This window comes from Hemibagrus wyckioides, linkage group LG17 (assembly GCF_019097595.1).
Source record: "Hemibagrus wyckioides isolate EC202008001 linkage group LG17, SWU_Hwy_1.0, whole genome shotgun sequence".
NCBI lineage: Eukaryota > Metazoa > Chordata > Actinopteri > Siluriformes > Bagridae > Hemibagrus > Hemibagrus wyckioides.
Genome location: NC_080726.1, coordinates 11,822,426 through 11,835,679, shown reverse-complemented (window position 1 = coordinate 11,835,679; position 13,254 = coordinate 11,822,426). Strand labels below are relative to the sequence as shown.

The 13,254-nt window shown below is 40.3% G+C and overlaps 1 protein-coding gene across 1 annotated transcript; it reads left to right on the top strand.

Annotated features, from left to right (window-relative positions):
• The first annotated feature begins 2,898 nt into the window (after positions 1–2,898).
• On the top strand, positions 2,899–4,966 carry LOC131368193 (P2Y purinoceptor 14-like). The gene is made up of 2 exons (XM_058414148.1): positions 2,899–3,360; positions 3,554–4,966. The coding sequence occupies exons 1-2, from the start codon at positions 2,972–2,974 to the stop codon at positions 4,302–4,304; spliced, it is 1,140 nt and encodes a 379-aa protein (XP_058270131.1). The 5' UTR covers positions 2,899–2,971; the 3' UTR covers positions 4,305–4,966.
• The last annotated feature ends 8,288 nt before the right edge of the window (positions 4,967–13,254 follow it).

The following is a 13,254-nucleotide window of genomic DNA, read 5'->3' as shown; positions in this document are numbered from 1 at the left end:
GTGGATCATGACATATGATAGACATAGGGAAGATTTGTGAGACAGAACAATTCATTGTTACCTCACAAACACCATATTTTAAACAATGGACACAATCTATATTTGACCCTTTTTTAACTCAGTCATTTGTCTTTTCTACATAGCAAACAAATAAAGACAGTAAGATTAATTGCGAAATACGTTGCAACATGGCAATACAATAACCTTTTCAATATTAATCTTTTTCAGTACTCCAGCTGTTTGGCTCATGGTTTGATTTACTCAATTTCCAGGAGTACATACTTCATACATAGTTCTATGCTTGCATAGCCCCTTACAATAAATAAACAAATAAATGAAAAAATACACTAGTGGGACATGTTAAAGTGCACACTCTGTATGCCTACAGATGGAGATCCTATGGTGGGAGGAAGGCAATTAATGTACACCCTGTGGTTTAAGTAGGCAAAGAAATATTTACAGTAAACAGATTTGAACACATAAGCCTTGTTGTAGACCATTGTGCCAATTTTATATGAAAATAGTCTTCTCACAGCACACTGAGATAAATATAATTATTAGCCCCACCATCATGGAGAATCTGTATTTTATACAAAATTGGCTACAATTGATGGATTGAATACACCGGACTCACTTGCACCAAGACTCAATAGTCAGCTCATGTATAGTGCTTGTATAGTTCATGCTGAACAAAGAGGTAAAACAGATTACTAATGCTTTTTTAAATCTGCTTGTTCTCACCTTCTCTTTGGTCAGAAGATATACACTATATGGCCAATGTTTGTGGTCACCTGACCATCACAACTATATAAGGTGTTTTTCGGCCAAACTGTTGCCATACATTTGGAAACACACACTTGATTAAAACTCCTTTGTATGCTGTAGTGTTAAGATTGCCCCTGCTCTTGTGGCTGAATGAACACATCTTCACAGCCATGCTCCAAATCTACTTAAAAGCCTGTAGAAGCCAATGTATTTGTGCCATCCTTGCATGCAGGTCTTGGTGGGAAAAATCTGACTCACCTAACATTGTGTCAGGCTTGTTGTGATACTGCAGTTAACAGAGATTGTGAATATTGTGAATACTTGTTGAAGTAAAGCTGGCTACCAAACAGAACTTCAGCTGTTTTTGAGCTTCAAGATTAAATTGAGTGTAGTTAAATTTGGAAACAGATTCCACAAGGGGGCAGCACATAGACACATAATATGCAAACCTCACACCTCATATACAGTATCTCTCTGGAGCTCCCAGACATTACTACTGATCTGACAAGCTCTTAATATTGCCTCGTTGTCATCTGACAGTGAGATTGATCAAAACACTTGACATCACAGCCTTCTGTAGAAAATTACAAATGATACACTGACGACCAGAAACAATGACCTACAGCACAAGTTCCCACCCTTAGTGTAGAATACACCCCATTGTGCATATTAGTGTTTACCTGCAAACAGTTCCTCTTCAACTCAAGATGGGCTGTTAATTAGTTGATTATTGTAGTTGGGTAATTAGGTCAGGCGGTATTCCATGATATGGTTCTGAAACCCGTGGATTTACAGGAAACACAAATAATTCTCCTTTGCCTTAAGGGTGATATACAATGTACTTTCTATCCTAGCATAAACATAAACAGAAATGTCTCAGATTAAACCATCTGTCAGTACAACTAAGAAGAATAATGTTTTCAGGAAACCATGCAAAGCACTGGGGGTTGGGGGCAGGTCTACAACTTTATCTGTTATCATCACTTGAGATGGAAGATAACAGTGCATCAGTCAAAACTATTATCACAATCACTTCTGTCTCATAGACAAAGGCATTTTTTGCATTGAAACCAATTTTCCTACCTTGTTTAAGAAGGAAGCACAGAGATAGCAGCACTGCTGTGCTCTTCATGACTGGAGATGAAAATGCAAGGGTAAGTACATTATTAAAACCTTGTAAAATTTAACTTAAAAACCATAATTAACCACAGATGACAGACGAGATCTTAAATTTCAAACATGTTTCAGTTTTGCAGTATGTATCAGGTCTCAGCAACAAATTTAACATACACACAGAAAATAGACAATATGAATAAATGGAATGACAATGACTTTAGTCATAAGTTTGAAAATTATTAATTAATACATTTAATGAAAAAACTCTATATAAAATCTTGTGAAATACAGCAAAATGTCTTTTTAAATGGTTACTTTTGAATTACATGATGTATTATTCATGAAACACATGTACACAGTAAACACTGTAACTCTGATAATAAGTTTATATTTTTTTCATTAAATAATAAAAAGCTATGCCCAAGCATTCTAGTACAAATAGTATAATGTTTTAGTGCTCAAAATATTTATCTGTTGTTTTAAATCTTCCAATCTGAAAAAATGTTTAAAAAAAATGAATTAAATGTTCAAGTTGGCACTGAGAATATATAAAGTATGCATGAGAAAGACAGATCAATAAAAAGGGAAGATGTTGAAAGGAAACCATCAATCTCTTGAAAGTAACATTTCAGTTATGAAACATTTAACATCCTTTTCATTTCCCTAAGAGCGATAAATGTTCGTCTAGCCAACTTGAATTAACTGGAGTCTCTGACTTTCTCCCTCATCCACACATACATGCACACACATGCAAGTAGTACAGACTAGTGACATTACTGTAACCACTGTATACGTTCTGCAGCAGGCTATGCTTCTGGGAAAGTTGCACATTTAAGCTAAAAGTATTTTTAATATCCGCTCAGAACAAAATCATCTTTATTTTGTAAATTTATTTGTTAGCCTGTTTCCTAATTGATTTTTACTAGTCCAATCGGTCTATCACGTTTCTAAACAAATGGAAAATACTTTTATATGATAGTATAAAGTTTAAGCACTACAGCATTGTCTTTGGACAATGTTCATGCAAGTGTGGTGATAGAGAGCAGTTGGTTGTAATATAATCTCTATATCTCCTTTATGCAGTTATAAAATGACAATGACAAGCAGTGCTTTGAATGAGAGCACAGCATCAAACACAACAAATTCAACACTGGACTCCTGTGGCCTGTCAGAGGTGCCAGCCCATCCTTTTTTCATTTTTTCCTACTCAACAGTCTTCCTTGTATGTTTAGCATTGAACACCATCACCATGCGAGTGTATTACTGCACCAGTCTACGATTTCAGTCCAGTGTCACGGTATACCTAAAGAACCTGGCTGCAGCTGACTTCTTCCTCTGCCTTGTTTTGCCTTTGCGCATTGCCAACTATGCTAACAAATCAACAGCCATGCAACTCATCTACTGCAGTTTTGGTGCTTCAGGCTTCTATCTCAACATGTATGCCAGCATTCTCTTCATGGAATATATCGCTGTAAACAGGTACCTAAACATGAAGTCTTGTGCAAAAGACTATGTGTTTCAGAATGCATGTAGATAACAGGTCTTGCTAATTTAACCCACATGTAGTGATAACACCACATTCACTGAAATTCTAATTTACTAGGAGAAATGCTTCTATTGTACAATAAAAAGAACAGAACAGTCAAAGTAATCATTGTTTTTATTTCTTTAGATATTTAAAGATTGCCTATCCATTAAAGACTCATGTACTGCAGACAGCCAATGCTGCACGTTGTATCTCCATTATAACATGGACGTCCTTATCTACAATGGCTTTAATTTACACTGTTGTGTTTCTGAGCACATCCTGGGGAGCTGCTCCAAATCCGCATGCCATCGGCTGTGAATCCTTGCATAGCCATCAGGTCAAAACGGTCTACAAGATCATCCACTGCGTTTCTGCACTCATCTTCGCCTTTGTGCTGGTGTCCCTGATTCTGTTCTATTGGGGCACCATGCGAAGGCTTCAAAATGCCCACCCCCATGTGCAGGCCCAGAGTAGTCACTGTAAATTAAGTAGGTCTAAGCGCAACATGCTAGTGCTTGTGGTGGTGTTCTGTGTGTGCTTTGTGCCCTACCACCTAGTGAGGCTCCCATATGCCTTCGTAAAGCCACTGTTACAGGGATGTGGTATTTCAGCCAAGTCGTTTTACATTATAAAGGAGGTCACAGTTCTGCTTTCAGTGCTCAATGCATGCATGGATCCCCTGATATATTTTATCTTTTGCAAGGGATTCCGTGAACAAATTGGCATCAGAAAATTCAAAGCGTCCAGTAGTCAAACAGTGAGCAAAGTCCAAAGAGATAAAAAGAAACAAAGCAACACAGAGACAGGGGAATCACATGTCACAGTGAGACATGAAAGTATCAATCCCCTGGAGAATATCCACCTGTGTCAGCTAGAACTGCAAATTACGAATTAAACAATGGTATTCAGCAGTGAATACGTGATAGTTCACCAAAAGTATAATAAATATTTACTGCCTGTGAATGATAAATATTTTGAATAATAACTTTTTACGTAACAGCCCGATGTACCATAGACAGCGTATTACAGTCAGGTCCATAAGTAATTTTGACCATGTACACCACCACAGTAGATCTGAATTGAAGCAATCAAGATGTGATCGAAGTGTAGGTAAACAGCTTAATGGTCAGTTGTCAACAGACCGATCAGAGAGATAGCAGAAATCAGCAAAATTTTGTACATTCTTAAAAAGAAAGAATGTACTGGTGAACTCTTTGAAGACCACAGAAAACAACTAAAGCGGTGATAAATTTGGTGATGTTCATGGGTTCTAAACTTCAGATGGTCATTAACTGCAAAGGATTTTCATCCAAGTGTTAAAATTATTCTTGTATTTATGTTAGTTTGTCCATTTAAATTTGAAAATAGAGAGACTATGTAAATATGGCTGTAATTCCTAAACAGTTAATATTTGTGTTAAACCACTTAATTAAAGCGAAAACTTAACATTTCAGTCACATATTGATTGCTTTATTTCAAATATATTGTGGTGTTGTACAGATGCAAAATTACAATATTGTGTCACTGTCCATAAATACTTATGAACTCTGTATATAAACCATGATTGTGACTGTGTTTATGTAGTGTCACATTAAAAATGTAATTTTACAATATATATACACAGCACTGCTTCCTTTCCTGTTTTGAACTTTTTAGAAAATTTATTCATGACATGCATTGTAAAAAAATACCTGCTTACTGAGTCACTTTACTGCAAAAGAAATGAATACTTAAATTAATATAACATTTAAAGTAATAGAGGAACAAGCCAACAAATGCGGTGTTTTACTCAAGCAGCTCTATTGTGATAAGGGGGCAAGTATTGATTGATGTGAAGATACCTTGCTAGATTTGGCAAAGCACAAAACTTCTGTTATCAAACCATTCAACTTTTGTTATCAAAACATTAATCATTAGAGCCACAAAAGATTATGTAGTGTTTATCAATACTAAATAAAATGAAGTATATTAAGGTGTTTAAAGTATATTTATATGATATAGTTATGTTCTTTTGCGTTCATATCGGTTTACACACAAAGCTACTGAAAATACAACGGCTCATGCAACTCTGTTTGAATGTAATTTGTTTGTATTTATGCACTGCATATCTACAGTGGATATAAAAAGTCTACACACTTCTGTTAAAATGCCAGGTTTCTGTGATGCAAAAAAATGAGACTAAGTTAAATAATTTCAGAACTTTTTCCACCTTAATGTGACCTATAACCTGTACAACTCAACTGAAAAACAAACTGAAAACTTTTAGAGGGGTAAAGTAAAAATAAAAAACTAAAACAATGTGGTTGCATAAATATGCACACCCTTAAACTAATACTTTGTTGAAGCACCTTTTAATTTTATTACACTCAGTCTTTTTGGGTATGAGTCTATCAGCATAGCACATCTTGACTTGGCAATATTTGCCCACTCTTCTCCAAATCTGTCAGATTGCAAGGGCATCTCCTGTACACAGCCCTCTTCAGATCACCCCACAGATCGGGTTCAGGTCGCGGCACTGGCTGGGCCATTCCAAAACTTTTAATCTTCTTCTGGTGAAGCCATTCTTTTGTTGATTTGGATGTGTGCTGAAAGATGAAGTTCCTCTTCATCTACAGTTTTCTAGCAGATGGTTTTGTGCCAGCATTGACTGGTATTTGGTACTGTTCCTAATTTCATCCACCTTGACCTAGGCTCCAGTTCCAGTTGAAAAAAAAAACAGTGCCAAAGCATGATGCTGCCACCACCATGCTTCACTTTGGGTATGGAGTTCTTTTGGTGATGTGCAGTGTTGTTTTTACACCAAACATACCTTTTGGGATTATGGCCAAAAACCTTGGTTTTATATTTTTATTTATACCAAGAAGCCATATTTATACTAAAAGAACTGACAAAATTTCTAAAATCCCAAAAGACAATCTGCATTAAGGCCTTCAGAATCAATAGTGCAGGCGCCCGTAGCTTAAAATAAGAAATTCAATGAAACTGTTACCTTAACCAATCAGATTTTGAGTTGGCATCATTGGAGCCATCTAGCAGGCATATGATTATGTCAGCAATTTCCAGTCCTTTGATTGGATAATTGGAGTAGTCAGAGGCAGTGAACCGCACATATACGTTGTTTCTATATTCGCTGCGTCTCATTTCAGATGCTGCGTCCTCCGGAGATCGAATGTCTTTTTTGAGAAAAGTGTAATACTGTAGCCTAATTCTTTTTTACTTTGTTATTTAACGGTTGATTAGTATCTATTTCCGTGGTGTCCAGGGGCGATTCTAGAATTTTTCATTTTTAAGGGGGGCTCAGCCCCCAATGAGGGTATAATAAAATACATAGTAAAAAATAAATAAATAAAATAAAGGTTTGACTAACAGGGTAGGATGGTAAACTTATTTCAGCATTCCACTGTATTGCATAGATGTGTATAACATTTGAGTACTGAACAAGCCAAATACGAGTCTTCCTGATCTCATGCACACACACACACACACACACACACACCTCGCTCTGCCCTGCCGCGGCCTGTGGATTGAAGAACATGCTGAAAGATGGGAAGGTGCCGAAGTCTGCCGCCGTTTTCATATGAAAATTAAAGGGGACTGAGGCGATCACGAATTTGTGTACAGTTTATGGACAATCACAAAATTTTAGGAGGGCTGAGTAGAAAATGGCCTAGCGACGACAATGGTGGCATCATAATGATGGTATAGAGGTGGATTAATTCAGGAAGGACACCAGTGAAGGGCTAGGTGTGAAATGCCCCTAGGTATGATTGAGTGTGTGAATATATGTGAATCGTAATTTCCTCAAGGAGTCCAGGTGGTGCCCTGTGATTTTGAAAGGATCTATATATTGGGGAAGTCAAAATGAAGTCACTGCATATCATCATTGATCAAACTGACTATTCATTTACAAAATTCCTGAAATATCTAATAGTAACAAACTGTGGGTTTAGCAGAACTACACCATGTTACTTATGTAATGCGGTTCCCTGAGAAGGGAACGAGATGCTGCATCATGACTGATGCTATGGGAATGCTTCATTGAGGAAGTTGTGTCTGAAGTTCTGTGTGCACACATGCCAATTTAAAGGCTGGATAGGACATGTGACAAAGGGAATATGTGCCAATAAATGCATATAAGGGCCCCTATGTCACATTACTCCTGCTTCTATTTGTCTAAGGGAAGTGCATCAATTAGCCCTGAAGGACCTGTGTAACATCCCAACGCAAATGCGAACCCTCTCCGGAATACTAATTACTCACGTGACTCACTGGCTGGTTTCCCACGGACATAAATAACCCACGCACGCATTGTTCCCCACGTGACTTACTGAGCGTTTCTGTGTTCGAGTTTGATATAGTATATGATCCTTGCCTATTTTCCACGTCCGATTCTTGCCTTGCCTCTGATATTGATTTCCGTGCATGACCCCGCCTGTTTCTCTGACTACGCGCTTCGTTTTGTGCTTTCGGTTTTGTTTTCTCGCCCCAGTGGTTTTCCGGTTTTTGACTCGCGTTTGTTTTTTGACTACGATTCTGTCTGTGTGTTTATTATTAAAGATCCGCTTATGGATTCGACTCCTACGGCCTCCGGCTCCTCATTACAACCTGGGACTCTGGAGTGGGGTCTAGGTCCAGGTTGTAGAACCTCATAAAGGTGTACGGAAAGGACCAGCCTGCCACAGCACAAATTTCCTGGAGGGGAACACCCCTAGACAAGGCACTGTATGAGGTGATACCCCTAGTAGAGTGAGCTGTAACACCTAGAGGCGAAGCAATACTGCAGGGTGGCCTCAGCTCCTAGCACCTCGCAGAAAACGACAGACCAGAGAGTGCCTACCCAAGGAGGCCCCAAGGACAAGTTTGTGGCTTGCAGAAATGGCGGCCATGTACATTATTAAAGTAGAAGATGTGGGAGATAATTTTGTAAATGAGGATATATGTATGAGGTGTGTGTTTGATGTAGTGTGAAATAAACAGGGGACAGCAGGAGTGAGTTCTCAGGTAAGGTTTATTTGTTAGGTCGTTTGAGCTTGAGAACAATATAAGGTTTAACACGGCATGTTGGTCTGTCACGGGCCTTGCACACAGGCTGCAAGGGCTTTGGAGAACAAATAGTTGTATCAATGATGTCAGTCTGGCAGGCTTTCTCTGCGGTACCAGGCTTTCCAAACTTGGACCAATCAATGGCAGAGACGCACCCTAGATTATTATGGTCAATCTTCGCTCCACTGGTACCTTGAGCAGCAGTGATCTCATCATGAAGTAAACGCAGCGCGTGCTGGATGGCAATGGTGGTACCAGGCAAAATATCTAGAGTACATACGTAGAAGACAGCGGATAAATCAGAAAAGCCGTGAAGTGTAGAGTGTAATAAAAGAAAGGGTGTTGGCCCCTGAAGGACTGAGAACTTACCCATGCTGTCTCCTGAAGAAGAATGAGGTGTTGGCGAGAGTGAGGCCGAAGACAATCCCACTGGTGGGGGCGGAAACGCCCAATTTTTAATATAATGATTTAGGGAAGTTTAATTATAATGGTATTCGAAAAGTTGTAAATTCAAAGATAATGGTGTAAAAAAAGAACCTAAAAGGTCCAAAAAAGAAAGATGGGTGGGATTGTCTAGGCAAAGAACCAGTGACGTGTTGCATTGGGAAGATAAGGGAAATGTATATAAAGGCTGTAGTTGGAGTTCCCCAGGGAGAGGTTGTTGGGACGTTCATGTGTGAGCATCTCAATTCTTGTGTCAGTGCTGATTACAAAATAAAATCTCTTATCTGCATTCATCTAGTCTGCTTGATTGGCTTATTTAGTTTGGTGGCCTTACTAACTGTGAGTCTCCCTCAGACTGAGCAGTCGGGTCAGTGTGGAGCTGGAGTCAGATTTTAGTAGTGAGTACACTAGAATTTTTATTCCACATTGTTTTGGTGACCCCGACGTGATATCAAAGAAAACGAGATTGGCACAGAGAGAACAGCAGAGCCCCAGACTTGGGACCTGAGGTTGCGGCCGCCGCCCACGGACCAGACACGGGATCCAACTAGGACAGAGGTAAGGCAGAAGCCTGTTTAACCGAATTTCTGCATTAGTTGTGTGTGGTCTGGGGAGGCGGAGGCGCTCGGCCCAGGGTCGGATCAGCTCTGCTCCAACCTATTGAGGCAGAGAGGCAGAGTGAGTGTAAGTTAAAACCACATAGAGTGACATGATAAATTGCATGCTTTGTATTGAAAAGACTAGATGATGTCAGATGTATGAATGTGTAAAGGCCTGTATGATCGAAAGTCCTGGTGGGTTCCAGGTGGTATGAGAGAAATTCCTGTGAAAAAGACCTTATTTGGACGCAAACGGAGCATTTAGTAGCAGAATAGTAAGTTCTGTGAACGTGAACACCGTCACTGGAAAAAGAAAAATAAGTGTCAAGTAGCAGGTGATAAAAGAGAAGAGTAAAAATTCCTGGATCCGGGTGGTAGTGAAAGGAAATAAGAGAAGAAAAGAGAAATATAGTGAAAAATCCCGGATCTAGGTGTAAGAGAAATAAGAGATAAAGAGAATATGAAGAGAAAAAGCGCTAAATAGAAAAGTCCTGGATCCAGGCGGTAGGAAAATAAAGAAAAAAACAAAGAATAAGGAGAGAGGCCTGCTGTCTGTCTTTGTCTGTTGTCTGTCCTGATTGTATTGCTTGCAGCGTGTGGGTGTGTTGAGTGCGAGGGGCTGCATGAGTGTGAGTGCATGAGGACAATAAATGGCGATTGGATGTGCGCACTGTAAATAGCACTGTATTAACCTTATGTCTACTAACACTATTACTGTGAGAGTATAGGAAAACCAGTGTGTACATGCATGCACATTGATATGGAATGTGATATATGAAACAGGTGGGGATGGTAGGGCTGAAGTCGAAAAGAAATTGCAACAGAGTGGGAAAATAAGGCAGAAGTCTTTGTGAGAGTAAAGGAATCACCGTGCATGGATGCAATCATACTAAGGTTTGATATATATGTTTTAGAGGTGCACTACGTGAGAAATGAAGGAAAAGTAAGGGTAGTGTGGTGTGGACCAGAATAGCCTTTAGAATAAATCTTATAGTGAAGCGGGCGTCCACATACCGTAAGTGAGGACCTAGTGCCAAGTGTGAGCTAATGTTTCATCTCAATTTGTTGTGCACTCATTGAATTGGATGAATACATGTATCTGTCGCTCGTATAATTGTTCCACCCTCTACTGACGTGAAAGTGTGGTTTGACATCCATGGGGTCCATGTGAAGATGTAGCACACCGAAGGACACTACTGCTCCTGAATGGTGGAAGTATTTGTATCCGCCTACACGGGACGACACCGTGTGAGTGCTTACTTCACCGTTCCGGAGGAACTAAGTGAGGAAATTCCCAATATTATCACAGAAAGAGCAAAAACTCGCAGATTAGAGCTAAGTCTTAGCAGTCCACTACCATTCAAGCGAATTGGCTATAGGTTTCCAAATAGGTTTGAAAGGGAGTTCGCGGAGGCAGCACTAGAGTTGTTGAGGAAGGAAGCTGGGAAACTCCTGGTTAGGGTCAATTTAATGTGGCCTATGACCCCAAGAGGTCCTCAATACACGGAAGTTTGGATTAGCATGTGGAAGTTGGGGCAGGATCGTAGGTTGTGGAAGTGTTTCATTGCAGGAAGTTTAACAGTAGACCCTCAGGTGATGATGAAGAATTAAAAAGAACAAGGGTGTGTGTGTGTGGAAAAAGATTGAGTGCTTTCTGGAGTGGTGGAGAGGTGTGTGTGTGTGCGGGGGCATTGTGCCAAGAAAGAGTGAGTAAGAGCGGAGACCTCTCGCTAGAAGGAGGAATTTCATACAGAACAAGTGAGGGAAAAGAGTTGTACATATGAACAGGCTGAGGAGTTCAGCGGCTAGAGACACGGTTTGTGGACTTGGGACAAAATCAAAAGTGGCTGAAAGCAGGCTTAGCGAGGGATGGATATTGTGCAATCAGAAGGGAATACTCAGGAAAAATCCACCTAAAACTTGGGTCTGCATTCTATTGGGCCACTCAGTGAATTGTAAAAAGTGTGACCCAGATAATACAACATTACCCTTATTGAAGTATTGAACTATTATACTGACACCATATACTGCATGTGCACTACTGTTTTCTTCAGCTGTATGGCCTTTCGCCAAAACTTAGAGATAGAAACAAGGGGAATACGCACACACTTCTGGGATGAGCAAACATATAAAGATAGAGAAGGAGTAGAGCACTGGCAGCCAGAGGATTTGATTAGGGATAAATTGTGGGCCCTGACGAAGTTTGACGGGCTGTATACTTTACAGAGAACTTTCCCTTTTGATGAAAAGGCCTGCTCAGAAGTGAGAGAAATGCTGAGACACTGGAAACCAAGCAAAGATGATGATAAATCCAGAGGAAAGAAGTATAGGCGATTAGAGATCCTGGAATGGTTCATGAGAGAAGGGAAGAAGGTCAGAGAAGTGGAAGAAGCGGTGAAACGAGCGATAAAAAAGGAAGAAGAGCAGAGTGGAGAGGAGAAAGAAATAGAAAGACCACCGCCGATCTACTGTCCACCACCTAACTACAACGAGCCAATGGTGGGCAGGGAACAAGTGGGAGTGTATCCAACCTTAACGGACTGCTATGCTGACTGGACAGGATGGGAAGACGTGGAGATATCAGTAGAAAACCCAATTAAAGGAAAAATTAGAAGGAGCAAAGAAACAGGGGGCAATCACAGTGAAAATGAGGAAGAAGGGGAGGCAGAGGAGATACTGCAAAGAGCAAAGAAAGAGAGTGAAGAGTATTTGTGAAAGGGAAAAGAATTCACACACTCAACACCGGTGGGGGACAGTGCTGAGAGATATATCTCAATGTGTGCGAGTGGGCCTACAGCGCCCCCTACGCTCCTGGGAGAATGGGAAAAAGATGAACCAGTGAGTGAGAAACAAGGTGTATATAATCAATCCCGAACAGAAAAGACAACAGGGCCACCGGAAAAACAACCATGTGCTGAATACTGGCAAGAAGATCCAGAGAGACAGGTTAGAGGAGTACTGTACATAGAGCCAAGGGAAGATGCAATAAAGAGACAGAGGGACACCAGAGAGCAGAAGGTGAGCGATAGTGTTCGTAATTTCGCACAACAGCTGGAAGACTTAGAAGAGCGCTTACAAAATTCAGTTACAGCATTAGAGGAGCAGCTGGAACGGGAGCGCACGCAACCAAGAACCTTAAGGGACAAGAAGTCATTAAAGGCACCGCAGAGATATGGGTTTGATGACGAGGAAGAGGTTCAAATGAATCCCCTGGTGACAAAAGGAAGAGATGTGCAATATGTTCCATGGACATTTATGGATATGGTAGGATTAAGCTCACAGCTACCGGAGATGTGTAATGGAGGACAGAGGTGGATTACAAAGTTTGAAGAAAAGACTGCAGGACATACCTTGTCGATAAGAGATGTGATAGCCATATTAGCCCAAACAATAGGGAAAGCAAAGACAGCTGAAATACTGGATGAAGCTGGACTAAAAGGAGCAATGGATCTACCAGGCTGGGATGCTATAGCACTGGGGACATGGAGAAATAGGTTGTGGAATGAAATAAGGAAAACCTACCCCACGAAAATGGACCCAGGGCAACTGGAACACATGATTCTGAAGGAAGAAGAAAATGTAGTAAAATTCATTCATGATTATCAGAATAAATGGAAGGAAGAGACAGGTGGAACATGGGATGAGACGGACACAAGTAAAGGACTGTTTAAATTAATGCTGAAGAAATGTCTACCAGAACAAGTCCAAACCTCGTTGGATGAGGTGGTCGGTCTAAACTCCATGCCTTGGGATACCTAC